At 44.5% G+C, this 25613-nt stretch overlaps 1 protein-coding gene across 1 annotated transcript; it reads right to left on the bottom strand.

The window, feature by feature from the left end:
• On the bottom strand, positions 1-23808 carry LOC109482242 (transient receptor potential cation channel subfamily A member 1-like). Its single transcript, XM_019784934.1, is given in 29 exon segments — positions 1-187; positions 1306-1442; positions 1945-2055; positions 2501-2569; positions 3024-3212; positions 3608-3737; positions 4162-4346; positions 4808-4897; positions 5927-6179; positions 6416-6486; positions 6637-6735; positions 6862-6921; positions 7228-7312; positions 8001-8167; positions 8539-8653; positions 9078-9242; positions 9600-9766; positions 10141-10341; positions 10637-10685; positions 11002-11138; positions 11589-11692; positions 11695-11733; positions 12072-12176; positions 12951-13059; positions 13593-13703; positions 14051-14232; positions 14613-14657; positions 15006-15162; positions 23465-23808. Coding segments are annotated over 29 exon segments (3768 nt in total). The 5' UTR covers positions 23714-23808.
• Between the last annotated feature and the right edge of the window lie 1805 nt (positions 23809-25613).

Raw genomic sequence — 25613 nt, forward strand, 5'->3', positions numbered from 1 at the left:
TCAAACCGAGCTTCTGGATGGAGACCGGGGCGCGGTGGGGGGCCTGGCGGGCCCTGAGCGGGTCATGCAGGACGGGGCGGCGTCTCCCACGTCCCGGTCGTCCGCCTCGGTGCGGATCTCCATCTTCTGCACGATGAGCCGCAGGAGCTGGTGCTGCTGAACCAACATGCTGTTCATCTCCTTCATCCTATAGGTGGAGAAAATACTATTGAAATTACGCAATATACTTAATACGACCTTTGAGCAACTGAATATTGAGATCGTGGGGTCGTGTGGCTTAGCGGCACAGTGCTCGACTCGGAACCTAGAGCTAGAGGTCCCGGGTTCGAGTCCTGACATGCCACCGATCTTGTGCCCTTGGGAAAGACACTTTACACGACTTTACTCACTTCGCTCAGGTGAAAATGTATTGTCCTCTGTGTTGGTAGCGGCATTAATATAAGTTTGAAAAACTTGAGTGTGCCGTCACCACGTCTTATGATTACATGTTGGAAATTATAGAAAAAAAGATATTGAGATCACTCAACGAAATTAACACCCTCTGCAGCAACGTAGGAACATGACAAGATAAGTATTTTCGAACTTGGACTTTGTTTCCATAACCGCTACTCACCTACCAAATATCCATTCTCAACTTCTCGAGTTATGGTGAACACATACATAGACCGTCGCAGTACCGTTGGAAAAGCCAGGTGGACCATTTTGAACTTGACCTTCATTTTTATAACAGGTACCAACATACTAGCCTGGGTACCATCCTACTTGTATGCCGGGGCTCCCACACTCGCTTCCCTAAGGGAAGCGAGTGTGGGAGCCCCGGCATACAAGTAGGATGGTACCCAGGCTACCAACATACCAAATATCATAAAGATTCATCTACGACAACTTGAGTTATAACGTTGACCTACATACACACCCACACCACAGCTGCTCCACCAGACCCAAACCGAAAACATACCCTTCTGACGAAGGTAATAAAGACCGAACTTGTCAATGAATACATGTCTTAGCATGAAAGTTCATCTGTGTTGGTACAAGTCATTATGAAATAAAGACTAAGCTTTAACTTCCAACACTTAGATTACGGAATTGGGACTTACCCAAATTTTCGGTTGACTCCATCAACCTTGTTCACGGAATGGACCCGTCTACTCTTGGAACGTCACGTCAGAGACACGTGACCGTAGTAGCGGGTCATGCCGAAAATTTGGGTAAGTCCCAATTCCGTAATCTAAGTGTTGGAAGTTAAAGCTTGGTCTTTATTTCATATTTTGTGCTTGACATAGAAGCTAAGGTTGAACCCACCTTCTCTTCTGCTTGTCCATCTCGACTGCCAGGCCCCGGGTGCTGACCGTGGCGTTCAGAGCGTCTCCCCGGGCCGCGTCGTGATCCACAGAGTTCCCGTCGTCTATCCCCATCCCGGCCCGCAGCTGCGTGAGGATCTGAGGAAAAAAGATAGAAGATGAACTTTTTGTAGTAATATATAAATGAGGATCTTTTCAATTCAAATAAGTCCCCGCATGTATCTGCAAATAAAAAGAGGAGCAAAGATTAAAGAATAATATAACATGTGCCTTCTTTACTCTAAATGCTGACTCTACATGCTAACTTGACGTCTTTTTCTGAAATAGGGCAAGATAAAAAATTCAACTTTTTCTGTAATGTGTAGGTTTTATGGCGTTTAGAGGATACTGATTTTTTTTACACGTGAAATGACACACGGGAAAGCATGCTAAACCAAGAAGTAAAACTTAAAAAAGAAAGCTAGAGAAAACTGCCATCTACTCGGATTCTAATTAATTCTAGTAATATCTGTAGTAATAGCTACATATATAACATTACTGTAATGATATACATGTACATGTAACTACTTACGATACAGCTGTGGTACTACGGGGCTACCTATATATACCTACATGTTTGCCTATATGAAAAGATACTTACGCTGGCTATTTTCCCCTTGCAGGTGTTTGGGTAAACCGTCACCTCGTTTCTATCCACCTTCTTCACCAGCATCTCCGGCAGCTTTGCCTCCAACTCAGTGTGCAGCTCCACCTGTCAAGATGCGCATAGGTTTAATATTTGATTAGAATTAATTTATTAGGCTGCATGAAATGATATACAGCCAGGACTGACCATCAAGCCTGAGACTATTATACAGAGTTAGCCATGGTAACTGGGCAGTATTACCATATACCCATATACCCATATATGCCCATTCAAGTGCGTTGACGCAGGATAAGCTTTTCACGTCGTGGCCACTTCCATTTCAAAACCACCACAGCTTCATGATATCTATTTCATTAACCTGTGCTTTGTACAAAAAGGAGTAAACTGGCAGTATTGATTGGTTAAAGAAACATTACTGTTCATTTCAGGATACCTCACGTGAATAAACGTGTCGCAGTTTTGTATTCAATCATCCTGATGTCTATCGTACATCTTATCTTAATGATTAAAAAATTAACACCAAATCCCCAGACGACAACGGCTTACATACCTGCATGGCCAGACGTTTGAGTTGAGCGTTCCTCTGAACTCCGGAGATGTCCCCGACTGCCAAACCGATCTGTCAAAATATTTTTGTCTTATTACTTGACAAGTCAATCATTCAATCATTTTAGGTGTATTTCTGATCCATGTTACCGTTAGTTCCAAGTTAACAAGATGTAAAACCTCGGTCTTGCCGAGTCTCAGTGGTGTTCTCGCTTGTGCTGTACATTACTATTCTGTAACAATTTACTATTGACCAGATGTGCTTATCACTGAGATTCTCTGAGAAAGATAGTCTGATAGTCATCGAAACGGAAGCAGGTAAGAGACATTACTGGTCGTGTAAAAGAAAAACCTCAATATCCTGTGAAATTATGTTCGGATGTGAAAAATACTCCGTTTTCTCATCAGAAGGTCCATGAGCAGAACGGGGTCAAACCCAGGACCTTTAGATACCAAATCAACAACGATGACCTCAAGACCACCCTGCCACCTACATTACATTAGTGAAAACTACTCTGTTTTCTCACCAGCAGGTTCATGAGCAGGATGGGCATGAGCAGCGCGAAGGCGATGATGAAGACGATGGTGAGCTCCGGGTACAGCAGGGTTTTCTGCACGTACGGCACGATGACGTTATCCACGGCGTCAGGACCCTCCATGATCATCATCGAGGTGCGCAGGAACGACAGCCCCGCCGTGCTGTGGGCGAGGGTGTCCTGGGGGGTAAATAAACAACGATGTTGATGTGATTAATAGATGATCCACTCTTCCAACTTCTACGATCAAAAGAGAATGGAATTGCAACCAAATTCCATCTTAATGTTACCACATTTATTCAAAAAGACTAAAAGAAAACTACTGTCCTCTTAACATCACAGAACCCACACTTAATGTAATACGCAGGATACTTCGTCTTCCACTCTTCAAGACGTCAAAAACACCAGAAGTTTGAATAGAGTCAGCATTTGGACCAGAGTTGTCACATACTATATTTTCTTTCTTGCATCTTGCATCTTTTTACGTAACTTTCCATCGGGAAAGGATTTGCAATAAAGTTAACATAAGGAGTGCCATTACGCCATGATTGAGTGGAATCCTATCTCGTACTTACCGCTGACATCCCGAGGATGTAGAAGGCGAGTCCGAAGGCGATGATGAGGAAGGAGAAGACCATCAGGACCTGCAGCAGAGTCTTCAGGATCTCGATGTACATCACGATGAAGATCCCGAAGATGTCAAACCTGCGGATGGAGAGACAGCCCTTGTTTGTTTGCTTGTCTGACTAGCCTTTGGGTGTGACACGCCCCGCCAGTTTTGTGCAGTTGGTACTGCATAAGGCCGTCTTGCCACCTCGACAGCTTTACGACATTCTAAACCCTGCCAATATTTTTAGTCTTTACAGCTGTACAAATTCTTTGATATTCTGATAAATATCTATGATAGTCTCTGCCAGACCAACAACGGCACGTGGGTTCGAAAATAGGAAAATTTAGCCAAATATGAAGAGTAATTTGCAACCGTAGAGTTCATTTGCCAGAGGGGGAAATGAAACCCTGATGGTGCATGGACCGCTCCCCTGGTCAGTTAGACCCTATTGGTGCCGAATTCTAGTATCCTAATCGCCTTAGGAAGGCCTGGTGGAGGCTAGTTTTACGAGATCCTTACCTCTGCAGGTACAGCATGAGGTTGAACCAGGCCAGGAACACGGCCACGGCGCCCATCTGCCACTGGAGCCGCACGATGTCCTCCCTCTCGCAGGCGTCCGTCAGGAACGGCACGATGAACACCAGCGTGGCCACGTACAGGCACCACTCCAGCAGGTTCGTCACGTCGCTGAAGTACTTCTGCCTCTACAGAGATAAACAAGGAAAGTAGCCGAGATTTCAGACTTCTTGGTAAAGTATATCCGTGAATAATCAAATAAGGTTAGTGCATGATTCGAAGTTTCGTCGAAGTTTCAATGAGCGTCTGTCATCTTCATCAGGGTAATTATGACTTGTTGACTGGCAATTGATTGCCCTGATGAAGGTGACACACGTCGGCATGTGTTAAACAAGTGGTTGTGAAAAATGAAATCTGTCTGAGCAAACAAACATACAAACAGATACATGAACTCACAGTTTAGCCACCCCAAACAATACTTCCGTACCCAGTATAGTAAACATATGAAATAGCAAAATATCTTTGGAACGTTGAACGTCGTAGCTTATAGGGCAATGAACTACTAGCTTTCCAGTTTCGAAATGCCGATTATCTTATTTGTCCTCCGACTTGTCTAGGACATCTTCTTTGAGGTGAATTAAGAAGTTACCTGGTGAAGCATCTGAACAATCTCCTTCAGGACATTGAAGGCGCCAAAGGCCAGGCAGATGACGATACAGATGTTTTCCAACCAGTGTCGCTGTAAAGAAGAATGGAAACATTTAGACAACAAAAATGAAGAATGAAGAAGTGTCCAACACGACAAAATACCCCAATGTCACGTTCGCTTTAGAAGTGTATCCGATAAAATTCATTTGAAAGCTGCTTTGGTACATCTAGTACAACACCCATATTACATTTTAACACGTTCATGCCTCTTTGAGTATTTGCAAATTAACTGTTTTGTCGCTGTACGCTGTTGTTCTTACTGGCACTTCATCTAACGTTACTTTATCTTCATAAGATCTGCCGATGACAAATACATTTCTCAGTAACATAATGCCCGAAAGATGCAGATTCAGACGAAATGTAGGACAAACACGCGTTGTTGTGATTTTATGATACAGACGGTGCAAACATGAACATCCACATTCACGTTCCAGTGTTACCTGCTCGTGAGATATCCATTGGAAGCCGCTTAACTGAACGAAAGGAATCAAATTTCAGTACACTTAGAAAGAAATCATTTAAAACTTAAGTATTGATAAATGAAATCTAATGTTTAAATGTGCTTAGTCGTTTATATTACACATACAACTTAATATAGTTCTTGGTGTGCTGGAAAACTGTCATAACTAAGACCCGGTTGTACCATTACAAAGTGAATGCAATCATGCCATGGAAGAGTTGTGCAATGTGCTGCAAACTGCAGCTGTCTTACATGTGTCTTAGGTCTTTTTCAGTGGTTGGATATACCACAACCTGCTTGAAAATTCTTAGGCACGTTTGTAGGGCTAAGATCATAAGATGACCTTCGACGAATGTAACCGCGCCTTTACGTCAAGATACGGTCTGAATTACCCACTATCGTGTCAGGAACCGTGCCTATATAATTCTGTGCCTGATTGGTTAGGATTAGGATCAGGGCACGGTTCTGGATAGTCGTGGCGTATCTTAGAACATACGCTCGGACTATCCAGAACCCTTACCTGGACACGTTTCTGGATAAAGCGCGGTTCTGGATTAAGCACGGTTCTGGATAAAGCATGGTTCTAGATACAGCACCCACCTCTTTGAACTGGCAGATGTTATGCAGAGCCGTTATGCTTCCGTTTACGCTACTACTGCCGTTCACGCTGGTCCCGTTCACACTGCTGTAATTCGCACTGCTGTTGTTCCCGGCAGCTCCGCCAGCGGCGCCTCTCACAAAGTCGTGGTGGCTGGTAGGGTGAGCCGCGGTGGCCACGAATATCGTCAGGAAGATGAGGAAGATGGCGTAGATGATCAGGTTGCTGAGGTACACAAATCGACCGTACGCGTTCCTGGATGGAGAAAACAAAATGGATTAGGATGAAGAAGAAAAGAGTGTCTAGGGACCAAGAAAATCTGGTGTACGTGGATATGTGTTCACTATACTTGTGTCTATGGAAAAATATCCAAGGGACCCTTTCTTGCCCTTTCACGACAGATTTGGGGCTAGCTGCCATTCGGCGTTTCAGTTCAAGGCTGTAGCATGGTTTTAAACTTTTATGCTACCAAACGGAAGTGGCGTACTCACCATTTCATATCCAGGAAGTTAATGCAGACCGGATGTGACAACAGCTCAACACGGTTGGCATTAACCATTTTCTGAAAAGGGGAAATGTTTTTTAATTACTGGATGAATAACTACACGGTTATTTTTAAATATTTACTATTATTATTCTACTAACTACTTTTATGGTATAGTTATAAAGAAAAAAATAGATAAAAATGAAATAAACAAATATGCAAACTTACATTTAAAACAGCTAAAGGAGGAACATCCTTGATTCCTTCCTTTAACATCTTGTACCGCCACTCAAGGGGACACTGCAGGAAGTTGTACCTGTACTTGATCTGTCATTAGAAAAAAAAACCTCATTATCATATCATCAAACTAATTTGAAAACAGATATCAAACAGATATCCCATGGTGCTTTGCTTGGTGAAACTTCTCACACAAGTTGATGGTTTATCACATACCCAGAATTCCGGGCTCTTCTCATCACAAGTGGCCGTTGTGCGGCATTTGTCCAGCACATTCTGTAAGGCGGGAAACATCAAACAACGTCAAGGCTTGGTGGGAATTATATACCTGACGATAGATGCCATGTAATTCTGATAGTTAGATGGTTGCTATGATGAAACTATACAAAGCTTGAATTGCAACTGACTGGCGTAAGTCACCAACAAACACTTGGTTGCGTAACAAGAGTCTCTTTCTTTAAATAAAGCCTTGCAAATGTATAGAATGAACATGAAATGATTGTCCCGCTGGGCTTTGTGTGATCTAGAACTTGTAGACTGTCATACAAGAACAATTTATAAAATAATAGGCATATTTCTGACCATGCAGATGTCTGGCAGGACATCGATGAGTCTGTACATCGGCGGGACGTTCTCGAGGCTGAACGTAGTCAGAGCCTCCGTCCACCTGCAAAGAGACAAGGCATGGAACATCATTTCCCAGATTTTACGTTTCACCTGTACACTCTGTGCGGGGGAAAAACGATCACTAAGCAGTCATTGAGTTACCGATTTTTAATGCATGTAAATGATGTAAGATGTGTTAGTGTGATTTAAGAAGACAGCATAACACATCGCACACAAAACGAGAACAAACTCGCTTTCTATCTATCTATTTGTAAAATTCGATCTGTAAAATATTCAGTATCGTTGACAGGATGTGGTTAGCGCCTTGATGATAGTAGTACATAGTTGTTTGTTTGTTTGTTTTTTTGGTTTTTTTTTAATAAAAGTTAACCACAACAGTTCTACTCACCAAAAGTGCCCCATTTTCCCAGATGTTTTTCCACCTTTTCTTTTCTTAAAGCAATATAGTATTCAACTTTTCTAAAGAAATTTATATATCGAAGAAAGGATTCAAAATTTACTTTGTTGGACTTTCTATTATTGTATATAAAGATTTTTGCTAACAGAATAATTAAATTTTGGATTGTAGGGGTGCTAGGAAGCAGGTTTCCAAAGATAATGATAAAACTATTTAAATAAATATGTTGACCTGTTTTTTGAAAGTACCAAGTTTTTATTTTTCCCAAAAGCTAATTAGATTAGGGCATTCCCAAATGTTTGTTTGTTTGTTTGTTTGTTTGTTTACTCACCTATCATGCCCTACAATCGCATTGGCGACGTCCCTGTTCTTCAGTTCGATGGCGTCCTCGAAGAAAGTCTGCTTGTTGTTGTTCAACTTGAACTCGGCTTCCTCAGACATCAGGAACAGCACGGCGGATGGCTTTCCCTCTCTCGCCGCTAGGTGTAACGCGGTGTTCTGTCCGGTCGTGTCAAAACCCACATTAAGCCATATTGAAAGCCGTACTTTATCTAGGATTATGCTCAGGTACGGTTCTAGATAGTCCACGCGTGTTCAGAACCGTGCCTGGGGCAAGATCTATGCTCCTGGATATGTGGACACTATCCAAAACCGTGCCTGATCCTAACCCTAACCCTAACCCATTCAGGAATAAAACTAGATAGGCACAGTTCTCTTTTTGTCAGTAGACGTGCAAACAATTAGGATGGAATATTTGATGGATGAAAAGGCTTCCCACTTCTTGTGTTTTCATCGTTGGCTTGCTGTTCATTACCAATTGTTAGTGCAATACGATGACGACATAAAATTTAAACGACCAATCAACTCACCCCTTCCTTATCAGTCTGGTTCAGCAGGTGCGCATGCGTGCTGAGCAGAACCCGCATGGTCTGTGTGTGACCTCCCTGTGCGGCCAGATGAAGGGCTGTCCGGCCGCCTTGGCACCTGAGACCGCATGGAATGGTTATTACAGGGTTAATGTCCCGCCGTGAGGTGTATACAGTGTCACAATTCATGGTCAGTTCCCATAACCACCGAATAAATGACCGAAGTCCGTGAAGTTCCAGAAGCGGACGAGGCCGCTTTTGAGGTGGCTATATGAACGGACCATAAATTATGTCGCTGTGTACCAATCTGACATAAAGACATAAGTGATCATGAAACAACTTGTTTAACCTGTAAATCTTGGTTGTCATCGGAACAAAACGCATTTTCCATTTGGGGTCACCAGCGACCACAGGATGATGATGATGATATAGATGATGAGATGATGTTTCAGTACCCCAAACTAAGTTCGGTGCCTAAAAGCCATTTCTTGGCATTGCACTTAGCAACTGCGTTATCAAAAACGAACTTTCTGATGACATACTTGTGAATGAAGGCTCCCTTCTGCAGCAGGAACTTGACCACCGCCGTGTGCCCGTTCGCTGACGCCATGTGCAGCGCGGTGTCGCCCAGCCCGTCCGGGTCGTTGATGATATTCGGGCCCTGCGGACTGTTCAGCAGACTCCGGACTGTGTTCAGTCGCCCGTATCTGTAGACGTGTTGAATGCAAAGGATTCATAAAGCACGTTTTGTTTGATTATGACTTTGCCTTGCTGTATAATCTTTTTCGGCGTTCTGTTGGCGTTCTGTACTTTGGGTCCTCACTTTCTAACATTATGTATCTCTATCCACACACAAAAAATCCTAATCTGAAAGTTTAGAATAAATGAAAGAAAGTGAATACGAACCAGTTTACCTCCGTGAAGTTGAAGAAATAATCTTCCAGACAGACACTATATACAGTACTTACAGGTTCATATTCCCTAGGAAATTTTTCTAGCTATGTTCGACAAGTATACGAGTTCCCGTGTACATAAGCCGTCAACACGAAGGATTTGACACGTACTTAGCCGCGAAGTGCAGTGCTGACTGCTTCTCGTTGTTCTTGACCTTAGCGCTCGCCCCCTGCTGGAGGAGTAACTCGATACTCTTCAGGTGGCCCTGCTCGGAGGCATAGTGCAGCGGCGTGCAGCCGAACTCGTCCTTGGCGTCCAGTAGGTCTCTCAGGCTTCCCTGGGATACAGGATGAAGGGTGGGATTGCAAGGCAAACAAATGATAAACATCAAGAAATTGACGATTTCTCACACCATGAACTTTTTCGAGTTGTTGTGAATTTCGTTTTTATTGTAAATTTCTCGCCGATTCTGTATATGCACTTTTCCACTAGCTTTCACTAGGCAACACTCTTAAATATAGCACGAAACTGAAGATAGAGAATGAGGTAAACTTTGTACAATTCAACCTTCCGGTAACACCATTTCCCATTCCACAGGTCTTCTCTATTGCATTAAAAAAAAAACTACGCTCGCGCAGACACAGACAGACAGACACACACACATACCGATAGCAATACCTCTGTACACGGAGATAATAAGTAGACAGTTACCGTGCTCAGCTCGCCGTGAAACGTGGCCACCCCTCCTCCCCCTAGTATGGAGAGGTGCAGGAAGTTCCGCTTGTTGAGGTCGCGTAGGTTGGCGTCCGCCCCGCGGGACAGGAGCAGCTTCACGGTCTGCCAGGCGCCGCGGGAGGCCGCCAGCAGCAGCGGGGACCGCTCCTCGTTATCCGTGCAGTTCACGTCAGCACCCTAAAGGGATGAATAAGGTAAATGTAAATGAATGTCCCATAGCTTTTTCGAGCCTGTAGTGTTGGTCGTCTCCATCCTCCAAAGGACGGATATCAAAACGTCGGTTCTTGTTAATCAAGTGGCCATGATCAAAGAACTTTGCTACTCCTGGATAGCCTCTTTTGCCATAACGGGGTGAACATCCAAAGATTTCTCTAAGAACTCATAATTTTTTGCTACAGATATATAATTTTGCTAAGAACATTAGATTTTTCTACAGATATACGTTTTTGCTACGAACGGATTTGTAGCTTACCTCTTCCAACAGGTACTCCACAGTGCCAGTGTGATCAAACATGGCCGCCCTGATAAAGGCAGAGAAAGCAAAATGAGTACTAAGCAAAGTTAGTGCCTTCTTGTATGTGGCTTATGAATCAAATGCATTGGTGGTGCCGATTTCAGCACATCACGTTTTTGAAACGAAATGCATCCACCACTGATTGGCACCAGTGCTAGCTCAATTTGTCTCTTACGGCGCGGTTAGAAGGTCTACAAGGATCAAAGGAAGCTGAATTTTGCAAGCTTAAGACACACCGATGACTATCCCTAGAAAGCGTTCAAGAAGTTTGACTGAGATCGCATGACGATCGTATCGTACAATGTATGTAACCAGGGGCTCACTTGTGCAGAGGAGTCATCCGCTGGATGTCGCGGAGGTGGATGGTCTGCCTGTTCTTGTCCGCCGTCTCCATCATCAGTTTGATGATGTCCAGTGCGCCCTGCGAGGACGCCAGGTGCATCGGGGTCGACTCGTCATCCTGGGAGGGGAGTGGAAAAAGTGGAATGGTAAGTGAGCAGTCGGATCTACTTTCATATGGAAGAACGGCATACGATTGTCGGCAGGAGCAGACCACGAGACAACTCCTTCTCTGCCCCATCCTGCCTGAACCTTGCACCAAGGAAGATCTGGAAGTCCTGTGGTACTAAGCAGTAATAGTTAAGCAATCAAGTCTAACATTACATGAACAAGAACACGAAGCAATGGGTAGCAAAGTTCCTCAAAGTCACAACCACCTGTTCAAGAAGAGCCGACGTTTCAATGACTGTCAGTCATCTTCATCAGGCAACCAGTCATAAATGCCCTGATGAAGATGGCTGATAGTCATTGAATCGTTGTCTCTTGCTAAATAAGTGGCTATGAATAAGGAATCCAATCATTCACCAACCTGGTGAAATTATTCACAGAAGAAGTAATGGGTAAGAAGTACCTGTTTGGCGTCTATCCTGGCGCCTATCCGGATCAGCCTGATCACCGCCTCCTTGTTCCCGCCGTTGACGGCAGCGTGTAGCGGCATCTGGTCCTGCTTGTTTTGAAGGACAGAAGGTCCTCTCGCTTGTAACCCTTATTTTCAGCTGTGGAGAACAAAAGCAGTATTACGTAATACAAAGTACATTAGAAACTTTTAACGTACCATTTGCAAAGCAATTGTACAATATTTACCCCACACAGTCTAGCCTAACAAAGTACTGATTTGTCTTACTCCTACGCATGCATTCATATGGTGACCAGCCTCTCCATCCTGCCACTTGCTACATAGTGTAATCCACACAATACAACATCTGCTACAACACTGGTTACCATGTAAACATAATAAAGCTACTGGACAATTTCTCTAAAGAGAGGTACAGTCCACCCTCTTTCACCAATGACTGCGAATGATTCTCGGTCACTGGCAAAAGAAAGTGGATGCCATCATTAGTCAGTGTAGCCTGGGTGTCATCGTCCATGGTTACTGTCGGCTTCTTGTTGTCGCTGTCCGTGGTAGCCAGCCACGACAGCAGGTAGCCGGCGGTAACTACGGAAGATGACACACAGGCTGTCATCTATGACAATCTTCCATCATTTCTACAACATTTCTCACATGATTTTATGCTTCTTTACTGTTGTTTTGCTTTCCAGGTCTTAATCAATGTCTCTTCGTGAGATTCTACTTCAGTTTCTTTTCTTAACATCCCGTACGATCGTTCCTTGCCCGGTCCCAATAGCTTACACAATTCGATGAGATATTCCAGCGTTCCGCAACAAGCTTTCATGGCAGCCATGTGAATGGACGTGCACCCTCCGTCACACCGCAAGCATGGAAGGGCGCCGTTTTCTATCTGCAATCAGACAAACAACAAGCAAGCAGGCTTGCATTTTGTCAACAGTAAACTGCACCGGCAAAACTCCTTGGGGAGAACGGCCGTTGTGGGGATGAGTGTTACAGAGGGCGGTCTATGCAAGGAGGTTTTTTTTTACCTTCATGGTCTATGTTAGGCATTCATTTTGGTAACTTTTTCTCCAAGCAGATTCATTCGCAGACAGGGGACGATCAACTTGGCCACCGAGTTACCACATCTCCGCGATGCTGTGGCGTAATGGATACTGCCTGACCAATTTGGTACTAGTGCTGTATTGCCAATTTGATAATGCCTTGCCCATTTGATATACTGCCCTCCTTGAGATCTGATTGGACTTGGAGGTTGCAGATTAAACTTTTGCCGCTCTACAGGTGCAGTTTACAGTCAGCGGTTGCCTGTTTCCAGATAGAGAACAGCAGTCCCACCACCCCAACTCGTTCGTCCCTTACCTAATTCTATGAGATACTCCAGCGTTCCGCATTGAGCTTTCATGGCCGCCGCGTGAATGGACGTGTGGCCGGCGCTACACTGGATACAGGGCCAGGCGCCGTTCTCTATCTGTGAACGGGCACACGTACGTGTACATCTGTCGTTTGCAGACTGGGCCAGTTACGGCATCAACGCCACTTCATTTAGATCAAATCAAGAGAGGGGAGGGGGGACGATATATTGTGCTTGACTCAAACGGTTACGGAAATAAGGTACGTCCGTTCATACAGATATTAAGTAAATCGTAGAGATTTAAGTTTTCTATTTTATTGAAATTTCAACTCTGGGCAATACAAAGGCCATCCAGAAAGCGCCGCTGATGTCGATGGCCTTCCAACTAATCTTCAAGCAGTGACCGCAAATACAGTATCGAATTGACCAAACAGTATCCATTAGCCACCCGAGATCTGGTGGCCAATGGATACTGTGTGGCAAATGGATACTGCATGGCCAGTTCGATACTGTCTTTGAGGCCACTAAGAGATCTGCTTGGAGATAAGAAATTATCATGACCTGACGTATTTATGGTTTGTGCCCTCGCTGTGGTATTTTGCCATGTGTACAAACCAAGTCCACGACACCCGATGAAAAATCACACGTACCAGTAGCTTCATGCACTGCTTGTTGTTCCCCCACGCGGCGTAGTGAAGTGGTATCGCCCCGGCATGGCCCGGCAGGTTCACGTTCACCCTGTCGGGATGGTTCAGCAAAGCCTGGGGAATACAAACATCATCTTCATCGTAAGGCCATGTTCTTGGTAAGGTGTTATGCTATTAGTGTCCGCTTTCTACTCGAGGCAGCGACCATTGCTTAAGTCAAGGCAAAGTTCCTTTCCGCACCTGTATATGGTACATAGAGCGGCGCCCATCTCCTGTTCAGTAGCCCATAGGCCACACAGTTGTGTAATCACTACAGCAATGGGCTATAGCCTAAAGTCTTTGGTATGACTTGACTTCTGAGCGACAAAAAAAATGACCGATCGCTCAACGAATTTCCTACATACAGAACAATCTTTTTAAGGTTTTGTTGATCAAGTTCTCACCGCGTAAGCTGCCCTTACCTTCAGACATTCCACCTGCCCGGTCTCCACGGCAGTGTGGATGGGCGCGGCCTGTTCCTCGTCCTGCACCTCCGAGTCGGCGCCGTGCTGCAGCAGGAGTTCCACCGCCTTGGGATGGCCCTCCTTCACCGCCCAGTGGAGCGGCGTCCTCCCGTGGTGGTCCTGGGCGTTTATGTCAACCACTGCAGGGCGAACAGGCAAAGGTGTTACATTCAGAACCGTAAATATTACGATCCATGCGGTTCTGGTTAGTCCACGCGTATCCACTACCGTGCCTGGGGAAAATCTACGTTCTTCGATACGCAGAGAATATCCAAACTAGTGCCTGATCTCTAACTCATGCATAGAACTAGATAGGCACGGTTCTATATGTATATATATATATATATATACAATAAAAGGTCAGTTTTCAGACTGTACCTGGTAAACTGTGTCCCTCATTTGTTATCTTCCAACGACTTTAAATAGCCTGTGGGAGAATCGTATCTTTTAAATTGTAGGAGGAATGTTCTTGATAAAACTTTTTTTTCGAAAGAGATTTCTAAAAAGATTTTGGTCTCACCTGTAGGTTTCTTGTCACCAGGTTTACACAGCACACCCCACCCACCTAGGGAGAAAATAAGATGACAACATCAACTCCATCCATTGGCCAGACAGTGAATTCATTAATACGTGATGTGTATAAAAACACTCCATAATCATCAAGAATATTGCCATCATCGACGAAAAGTAGCGGATGCAACTTGAAACGTCTAAACGTTTTCAAAATCTACCCACTTGGATAACTGTCTGCTTATGTATGTGCGTATCTCATGTCTACCTGGATGTCTAACCTCCATGGAGGACCCTTATTTACCATTGACGAATTTCAATTGAACTGGTCTCCAACTCAACAACAAAAATTTTGGTCATGAATTTTACCAATTCAGATGAACTTTCATACCAAGACCCTTACCATTGTTTATCCTGAGGATGTACTCCATGATGGAGAGCTGGTTATGTCCGGCCGCATGATGTAACGGGGTAGCGCCCTTCCGGTCACGTGACTGCAGGCGGGCGGGGTCGTGCTGACACAGCTGAGTGAAGTCCGCCAGTCGTCCCGAGGCAGCGACCTGGGAAGTAACGAGAACATGTTCAAGTTTAAACAAAGAAACCGGAGATTTCAGACCAGCGGAGTTCTCGTGAATATACAGGAGCTGTGGAAAGTTCATGACTTAAGAACACACACACACACACGCACGCACGCACGCACGCACGCACGAACGCACGAACGCACGCACGCACACACACACACACACACACACACACACACACACACGCACACACACACACACACACACACGTCTCCGCGTATTCAAGAACATGTATTTGACCCAGCGGCTCTGGATACCATGGACTATCTAAAACCGTGCCTGAGCATGGTTCAGGGTGAAGCATGGTTACTGACATGTGTTTATCAAACAAAGGAAAATGGAAAGAAACAAACGCCAAAGTAGGCAAATACTCATTGAAAGGCCTCAAATTTGGACGATAATGATTAAAAATTCCCTGCCGTGCGCTAATTTACTTGGGCGGGAGGGCAACCCTCCCAGCACCGCAGAGATACCGGGGAGCTACCGATGGCATGGTTACCAAACTAATCTTTCTGCCGACAAATGTATACCAACCGGGAAAACGCTCTCGTTCAGTTTTTCGTCCGAGATACACAGTGCAGGCGACGTCCACGCCGCCAGTGCTGAGATAGCCGGCTGCGACTCCAACTCGATCAGAGTCAAGTCGTCCTTCGGGCACGACAGCGGTCGTATGTCAGGCTTTAACTTACGTACACTGTCCCAGAGAGGCATCGCTGTCGCCTGGTGGATTTTGCGTAGTTTCACTACCGTTCACTGTTAGATCTGTTACTCCGCGGCCACTTTTGTACGTTGTATAATTTTTAGTCAGGCTGTGACAGAAAGAACCGCCGACAAGGATCACAGTTATCCTTTTCTGTAACAGAGCAGCTGAATTTGGTAAGACGCTTGCACGAGCTCGAGTATACCGAGAATGTCCTCAGTTCGCGACCAGGCACTTAGTCACCAGCAGAACAGTTGCGCAACGAACTAAACAGGCTTGCAGACGAAAAAGGGCTGTCGTATGGTAGGTTCTGTCCGCCTTGTGAGCCCACTATTCACTTGGAAGTCGTTGCTTGTAGTTGCTCGGCCAGCACTGTTCCGAACTGTTGAGAGCGACGTCCAGGTACTGACGGAAGCTAGGAGAAGTGGAGAAAGCTGTGGACCGTCTTCCGACACGACAAGAGCCCAAGACTGTTCTGTTGCTTCACTGACGTCGCTCAATGTGGGACTCACTTGTTTATAGCGATTGGCAACGGCGTGGATACATTCGTCGTAGGTCAACCTATGCTGTAGAATTTCAGGCAGGACTCTGACAAAACCAAAACATGCCGACAAGTTAGGATCTAGGACAGCCCTTTCTGTGACAGGACAGCTACGCTTGCACGACTATCCGAAAAATGCCCTCGGTTTGGGAGAAGGTTCTTCATCGCCACCTTTCAGCAGAACAGTTGCGCAGCGGACTAAACAGGTTAGCAGAAGAGAAGGGTCTTTATAACGTTATTGACGTCACTGATCACACGGTTGTTTTGTTTCTTTGCCGTTTTCTTAAAGCAGATGGTTTCCAATTCTGCCGAGTCACTGTTAGATAGCCAACAGGCCTCCTTCGTTGTCGAGTTCAACTTCTGTGCCTTTGTATTTGTCCACGTTTGTGTGACACGAAGTTTCCCATGGCCGAGAGGTGCGTACACCGTGGCGTTCGGGTCTAATGTAGCATAGACCGTGAACATCTCTCGGCTCCATCCGGCCGTGTGGAAATGTAAAGAAAGAGGAGCGGCTCATTTCTTACAAATGGAAATGCGCGCTGACCACAGAAAATGTGATCGGGTTCAAGATTTTTCCGAATAAAAAAAGAAACATGGTGCGTGTAAAAGGTACTGACAAAAAAGACTGACAAAAGGCAAACGGTACATATCAGTAGTATACTAAATCATAAGCTTTAACAAATGCTTTGCCCTCTTCGGCATTTCTACCAGTGGAAACGTGCGTGAAAATGACCGGAGAAAATACGACCGGGGTAAGAAAATTTCTGAATAAAGGAGAAGAATGATGCGGCTAAAAATGTACCAAGAAAAGATACTGACAAATAGGCGAAGGTTTGCCGAAACTTTAAGTTACACGAAAAAGACGAAAAAGAAAAAGAACATGTGAACTTTCTAGTCGAAATGCTAACTCTAAATTCGAACTTGGGTTTGACTTCTGAAACAGTGGAAGACGAAAGATTCCGAATTTTCTATGTGCTGGATCCGCATAATGCGATGTTAAGAGGGCAACAGTATACACATATGGACGTTTCTCCTCTGGGGACATACCGAAGCCTCGCTCTCTCGTAGAACCGTTTCCCTGGCTAAGGGTATGAGTCGAGCAGCGGGTTGCGGACAATTGTAACGACTTGGTTGATTTGTTCGGTTCCGTGTGAATCCAGCCGTGACGACAAGTATTCAGCTGCCCATTAAGCTGTGTATTGTCCGCTTCAATTGAAGCTCGCGTAACCAGATAAAGAAGACGTAATACTAATAGACAAAGACAGAAAAGGTCTTCTGGCTTATGCCCGAACCCTGCATTCACTAAAGCTACTACAAGGTTCTTAGATATTTGTTGGCCAGCTTAAGGATATGTTTCTAAGACTTGAACGGATTCTTTAAGTAAATCGCTGTAGTTTTCAAGCAGATGATTGTGTTTGAATCGTTCTGTGTGTCCCCATCCCCAACACGTGTGCTCAAATGGTCGGGTAAGAAAATCGTTCCGCCTGGAAGAAGAACAAAGCCGCGCGACTACCTGGCAACTATCGAGTGTGGGCCATATCGGTCTATTTGAATATCGGTCTATCGGTCTACAATCAGCCAGATCCATGGGGGCAGGGGTATGGATAGTAGAATTTGTAAAAAAAAAAAATAGGGTGAATAGGACCAGGAGAGTGAACCCGCGGTAAGATTTCCTCATCTTTGAGCAAATATTACCCTATTGTGGCTAAACTAGCAAGTTGTTCCAACCCAGAAAACATATAGCCTGGGTGCCATCCTCCGTACCCAGCGACTTTAAGGAGCCAGCGGAAACCACAGAGGATGGCACACAAGCTAAAAAAAACATACCAATTCTTCACTCCCTTATAAATCAAGCCGTCATCAATGGTCTTAGTCAATTTTAAAGCCACGCCGCATCTGTATATGTATCGGTATAGCCGGTATAACCACCATTCGGCGTAACACCATCGTTACTGACCACAAATGGAAAAAAGAATCTAGCATCGACTAACCGCAAACGTGCTCAAATCATGCTTCTCCTCCTCCTCTTCAGTTCCCTCTCCGTGCGGCAGGTCGCACTCTAGATCGATCACCGCCAGCTCGGTCTTACTCCCGGCCCGCTTCCTGAGCGAGTCGCCCGCCGGCGGCGCGGTGCTGTCCTTCGCTGGTCGCCACCAGCCCGACAGGGTGGAGACCACCTTCCCGCTGTCCTTAAACAGGCGAGCCGTCTTGGACATCGTGTCACAAGCCCCGATTCTAGAGTTGGCTCCCTGGGTCTACTTTCAGGGTCTATCTGAGGGGAGTCTGTCTTGAGGTTTCCTTGGGCACAGGCTGCCCCTGGAGCCGACGAGCTAGCCAGTACACTGGCCCTGTTACAGTCACCCGGCTATGGAAAGGCGCAAGGAGCCAGGTGCTGGTCTATGTACATGGACAGGCAGGCAGCCCTGGGTAAAGAGCCTTCAATGCCCTCCCACGGAAGGAACCGTGCCGAAGAAGATCTCAGACTTAGTAACCAGTGTCGAAGTTGGCCTAAACGTTACTGTAGAAGATGCACTTGTCTTGAGCTTGGTGTGGAGCGTTGTGGTCACAGAGTACAAGAAATCGAGATTGCCAGTGAATTGCATACGTTGAAATGAAGTTCTCTGTTGGAACAGTGTTTTCTGAAAATGTATTTACTGTGCGCCAGTCTTATATAGCAATGAGGCGTGGTCTCTTCTCAAAAGGATATCACTGCATTTAATCACTTTAATGCGTTTCTTCCAAGGACAACATCCCCTGTTTGCCTCGTCTTTACAACTCCCAGCGGCCAACGTGATTTCTCAAATATTTGCGCAACAGGTTTCTGATTGGCTGGGAAAACGCTACGTCACGCAAAAATATTTGATCAAGACGAAGTGCCCTCTTAGAAAGGATTAAATACGGGATTGCGCGAAGCTAATACACGTATTACATGTACATATGGGACAATAACAGGTATTACTTTTATCTATGGGGCGAAAGCTCAAATAACCTGCTACATCAATGTCATAATAGAAGGCTTAGATAACAAAGAGTACATTACATCGGAAATCCATCTGGACATTATCATCGTGCATCCTGTAATGGATAAGTCCATAAAATGTAGTATAATACTCGCTTTAAACTCGTAATTACTTCCTGATCTTGTGCACTTAGCATTATGTATCCTGAAGATGGGAACGTAATATACATGTGGGAATAATGAATGGATTACAAGGAGAAAGCATCAGAAACTGAATCTTAATGTGACGTTCTGCCATGGAAATTACGGAGTCGATCATAACTATTTTGGTGAAGGTGGGGAGTCAAAGAATTCTAGTTTTTGGCATTTTTATAATCTCCAATCAGCTTCTACGGTTGCAAGGCAGGATCCATCTGGCCGAGCAGCTTGCTTTAGCCTTGCCACCGTAGAAACCGCTCAGAGATGAATTTTTAGGTAAACTTTTTGAGTCGATAATGTTTCAATCATAAGGCCGATTTCTGAAATGGCAAACACATGAAGTCATCAAGTGCCGGCGGTAGCAAATGGAATTGCAATTTGTAAGTCTTCCTTACACATCGTCATAAGTTTGTACATACGATTTGGTTGGGATGATGTTTCCGTACAGTATTGCAGAGTCATGATGTGTGGACAGAAAAAATGACCCCAAGGGACTTCGGTATTGTTTATTTTCTTAAACAGGGAGGATTTGTAATCTGTTCTTTCGGGGATATTTCAGAGTTCTGCATTGTTCTTTTGAATAGATGGCGATGAAAGGAAAATCTTATGAAACAACATCCCTGACCTAGATCTTTTTCCCGACGTCGCGAGCCCGACAGCTCGGCTTTACACACGCGCAAAGCTGACGTGGATTTCGGAGCTGTCGTGGGGGACATTTTCTGACGTCGGGGAAAGTCATTCGTACAAAATTCATATTTACACCGTGAAAAAAGTCGTTGATATGGCTAGTCCCTATCATTGCCTTTCTTGTCATGGCGCATCTGTAACTATTATAAAGAGTCTCCAAATTACTAGTATTATAACTCACTCCCTCCGTTTTTATGTGTCCTTACCCAAAGCTAGGTACATGTAGTCATTTTACCTGTCGTTGATTCGATCGAGCAAATAGGTGTCGAATCCCAAGGACACAGCACCGGGGCCTGCCAAAGATTCGAGCTGACAACCTTCATATTTTGAGTCAGCAACATTAAGCGCAAGACCGCCTTGCCACCTTTAACACGTGCAGGTAACACAGTCAGGTCCGCACCCTTTCTGGCTAATTACACAATTATAATGGCTGATGTTGAAGTCAACATTCCGTAATGGTGTTTGCCAAATCACTGTTGACACAAAACCGTCTGTCCAAGTCTCATAACAAAGTCACTGAACTTAATAATTGCTCTTCCTGCCCATTAGTGAGCGCTGCGCAAGTTTGCAGAATTTAATAGCATAATTTCCGCGTCAATATTTTGCTGAATCACGAGACGCACTTATCAAATAAATTGAACTTACTTTACCCCGTGGCGAATTATACAAGGTCACCTGTCTGTGTGTGTGTGTGCAGGTGTGTGTGTGTGTGTGTGTGTGTGTGTGTGTGTGTGTGTGTGTGTGTGTGTGTGTGTGTGTGTGTGTGTGTGTGTGTGTGTGTGTGTGTGTGTGTGTGTGCAGGTGTGTGTGTGTGTGTGTGTGTGTGTGTGTGTGTGTGTGTGTGTGTGCGTGTGTGCGTGCACGTAAGCGTTTCACTGTGACGAATGGCATTAATACAGAATGTTTTTTTTTCTTTCTGTTCGATATAACAATCCCTTTGTAGGAAGTGTACATGTGTAAACTGTTTCGCGTTTGCAAGTCAAACAGTGTGTGTGTGTGTGTGTGTGTTTGTGCGTATGTGTGTGAGTGTGTGTGTGTGTGTGTGTGTGTGTGTGTGTGTGTGTGTGTGTGTGTGTGTGTGTGTGTGTGTGTGTGTGTGTGTGTGTGTGTGTGTGTGCACGTAAGCGTTTCACTGTGACGAATGGCATTAATACAGAATGTCTTTTCTTTCTGTTTGATATAACAATCCATTTGTAGGAAATGTACATGTGTAAACTGTCCCCGCGCGCGTTTGCAAGTCAAACAGACTTCTGTTTACAGCTACTCGAGCCGCAGCTGACAGTCTTCCAGCCTGCGCTACGCAGCAGGAAAATGGCTCGCCTGACGGGTTCTAAAGCAAAATTGTTGGCACTTGGCAGTAACAAAGCCTCTGGATTACTGGACGATTTAAGGGACCGTTTTAGGGATAGTTTTGTAGACTTTCTAACGCCCACCTCACCTTAGTCACACTAGTGTATAGATACGTATCAATGTGACCAGTACGTCCGCAAAACCTTCTGTGCCTAAGCGAAACCCGTAATGTATTGTTCATAGCACGTTGGCAAAACGTCTTGTTTAAGGTTGTATTCGCGTAGCCTGGCCATCCTATTTGTATACCGGGGCTCCCATACTCGGTATACAAATAGGATGTCATCCAGGTTAATGTTAGCGTATTTTAATACTTAAAAGGATGGAACCCCCGTGTACAGTTTTCAACTATATTGTGTCGGAAACGATATAGTCTCCAACGGGCAAAATTCTTCTGCAAGGTTGACCGAACGAAAGCCGTGAAAAATTTGGGTTTCGTGCAGATGCAGTTCGTTATGCCGACGTGCTTAGATGCATATGCTACCTTAATTGATGTTCATATCCCCCTCCCTCTCACACAAACACATTCCATACTTGTTTTCACAGGAAAACTACTTCTTCATATGTTTATGTAAGCTCTTCTTCTTAAGTCCCTACTAGAAGTGGTAAAACCAGTTGTTCCGCGGTATTTCGGTAACATGACACAGACGAAAGACCCGTGTATACATGTCCTGGCACGGTGGACCTTTTACCGACGGTTTAGATGTTATCACACGTGTAATTCAATTAGCCGTCTGTAGCTGTTAGCATACGTCAATGAACTGACAGTTGTTTTTGTAAGTCACCAAAAGGCTACCTAAGTTAAAGCCTGTTTGAGGCATAGAAGAATATACAAAACACCCAAAATAGCTTTGCTGCTAATCCTAATCTCCAAGCAGATGTAGAGTGGAAAAATCGTAACGTTTTCTAAACTGGTTTCACTGTTCAAACAGATTCTCTATAATTGTATAGACCTGAGAATATGACGATTTTAATTTTGCTTTTCTGCATCTGCTTGGATACACATGTAGAACTTTATTGTATTACAACAGTGATACCATAACACCACAAACAACAGCATTTTCAGAAACACTTGTTTTGCCTTTAGCAACGATCTCTGATTAGCCGAAACCTTACATTTGCTTCGAGAAAAAATTACCAACGAAAGACACATAAAAATCGATACTGATAAAATACACAACTCGATCATGCTCAAGTTAGGCCGGATAATTTCTTTTAGTGACGATTTTTACCTGAAAAATTGATGAGGTTAAGAGAATATGATATTCAGCTCAGCCATCGCTGAGATGTCCCCGGGTCAATGATTTATTAGTGGATTAAGTCCTTTGTCCTGACATAAAAGTTAAGCTGCCCAACACGCCGACTGTTTACAGAGCTGTCGGAAATTTACAGAATGCTACTCTGTTGCTGCTACTTGTACAAATAAAAGCAGTGTAATTTAGATTAGGATATTTGCAAGCACTGGTTGAATGTTTGTTGGACACCACGCATGCACACATACATACATACATACATACATACATACATACATACATGCATGCATACATACACATACATACATACACAAGCACACCAAAACACATGTTGCAACTATTCCAACATCACTGTTGCCAGACTCCTTAATGTTCATGTCTATTATAACCTGTGCTGTTTACGTACAATTCGAGACAATGATGCATTTTTCATTCTTATTCAGTATCTAAACTTAGAATTTTATGAGAAAAAAAAATTAACACTTTCACTGTGTTATCTATGTGTCCCCGCCCATATTCTTAAGACAGGTTGCACATTCCACAGTGCAGTGAATGTCATTTGTGACAGCGTTGCGTTTAACATGAATATAACCTACTTCAAAAAGTCGGCAGCTCTTCCCCATACAGTCGCCGGTCTCCGGGTCTTCCTGACATTCTCCGTCGATCTCGGAGACTTGCAAACCCTCCATCTCCACCTTCGTGAACCCGCCGTCCTTATGCCGGTGGGGCTGGCGGGCGGCTAGCCGCGTACTGCCGCCTAGAAACGTCCGGAGCCTGCCCCACTCCTTCTGCAGGCTCACTCGGCGTTTGGTGCGAGGGGTTCCCTCTTCCATGTTGTTGCTCATGTCACAGAAATGTTGCAAGCTTGGTTCATGTAATGTTGTCGTATACTTTTAAGTCATCTGTATGACCTTTGAACTTAACATAGTGGCCCAACCACCTAATCAGCAACAATAGGGGGGACAGGTGGGCTGTACCATAACATGATTGGAGGGGGGAGGCAAGTTAGAATATTTTTAAAGTAATTCATTAATTAGCCATAATCTTTTTTAATATTTTTTTAGTTTAGTTTTCAGATGAATTTTTAAGATAGCTGTTGAAAAGTTTTTTTTTCGCAGCGCTGTGCAATTTGGTAATGTATGACAGGGACTTAAATACCTGACGTCAGGTTGAGTAGTGTAACCTTAGCCTCATTGACAGGACCGCGCGGCCGCACCCTTCTTATTTCGCCGTGTAAGTCGCGTCTATGTGACGTTACGTTGCGTAATGTAACGTTACCCTTAAACCCGATACACAAGAGTCATTGATAGGACCACGCGGCCTGACCCTTCCGGTAAAAACTGCAAGTCATGCAGCCTCACCGTCCAGTGCCTATCTATAGCTTGGTAATGACCGGATGTAGTAATTATCGTTTTAAAGCGTGATTCATTCATCGTTCATATTTGCTTTAATACAAAGACATTTCTTTCCGGTGGGAACACGTCCCGTGTGGACAATTGCATATTTGCCACAAATAATTATGCAAAGTCATGTTGCAATTATATGTTGCAAAGGGATATAGATTAAATTCGTTCTTGAAGGGGATCACATATGTTCGATTTACACACTTTATTATTGATGTTCATTTGTTAATAATCTGATGTCACATCAAGTGTGAAGTACCACACAAAAGCCACGCACGGCCATAGCATGTCTAGAAGACGAGATACGCAAACTAACAGAGGCTCTGATGTAATGCCTCAGAAATCCGCTAGAAAGCCTGTTATCGAACTTGATCTTCGTTTTAATAACACCTACCCACATATCAAAAAAGTAATTCAGCCACAGTTTCTCGAGTTATGCTGTGTACACACACACGCGCGCACTCACACACAAGCACACGCACAGAGAGAGAGGGAGAGAGAAAGAGAAAGAGAGAGAGAGAGAGAGAGGGAGGGAGAGAGAGAGCAAAAAGCAGAGACGAAGAGACTCACCATGAACGGACGATAGGGACTGTCGGCGATGTTGCAGACCTCCCCGGTAACCAACATCTCCACCACGTCATGCATCTTCAGCAGAGTCTGACTCTGGCCGCCCGACGTGCTTTTGACCGGATCGTCCTTTTGCTCCACATTCCCTATGCGGAGAAATCTCCTTCTGCCCGGCAACATGCTCATCGGGGCTGCTGTCGTTCCTGTCGATTGAGCACGCTAATTGAGAGAACTGTAGACAGTATTGCTGGAAACCGTAAACAAATATCTGACCGTATGACTACTTGGTAGTTCCTGGGCAACACTTAACGGTATGGCGCGGTAACATACGTCGTAGTTTGTCATCAGATTTTGATGCCATAGAACTTTCAAGCGAGAAATACCCGCCTACAAGACGTTTTCCGTAACGAGACAGCTGAAGATTGTAGGACACATGCACTACTATGCCCAAACTGCAATCAGTTTGTGGGGACATATGTGGCCGGGCCGACATTTAAGTACCATCTGGTCTGTGCACAGAGCATAAAACGTACAGTGTCTACCTCTTTTCTTTACAGCTCATTATATACCAAGTACTGATAAAAGCTCTTATATAACAACGTTTTTATTGTCTTGATTGAAAAAGAAACCCCTCCCTAGTCAGCTCTAGTTTCACTCAATCACATATGACTTTATGGGCACGTTTTCATCCCAGACCAAAGGTATTAGTGCTTCCCATACATGTACAATGGCTATGTCCCTTTTTCTACCGCCTCACTCTGTTATTAATGGAAAA

The sequence above is a fragment of the Branchiostoma belcheri genome, unplaced genomic scaffold (assembly GCF_001625305.1).
Source record: "Branchiostoma belcheri isolate BF01 breed outbred unplaced genomic scaffold, Haploidv18h27 scaffold6, whole genome shotgun sequence".
Lineage (NCBI taxonomy): Eukaryota > Metazoa > Chordata > Leptocardii > Amphioxiformes > Branchiostomatidae > Branchiostoma > Branchiostoma belcheri.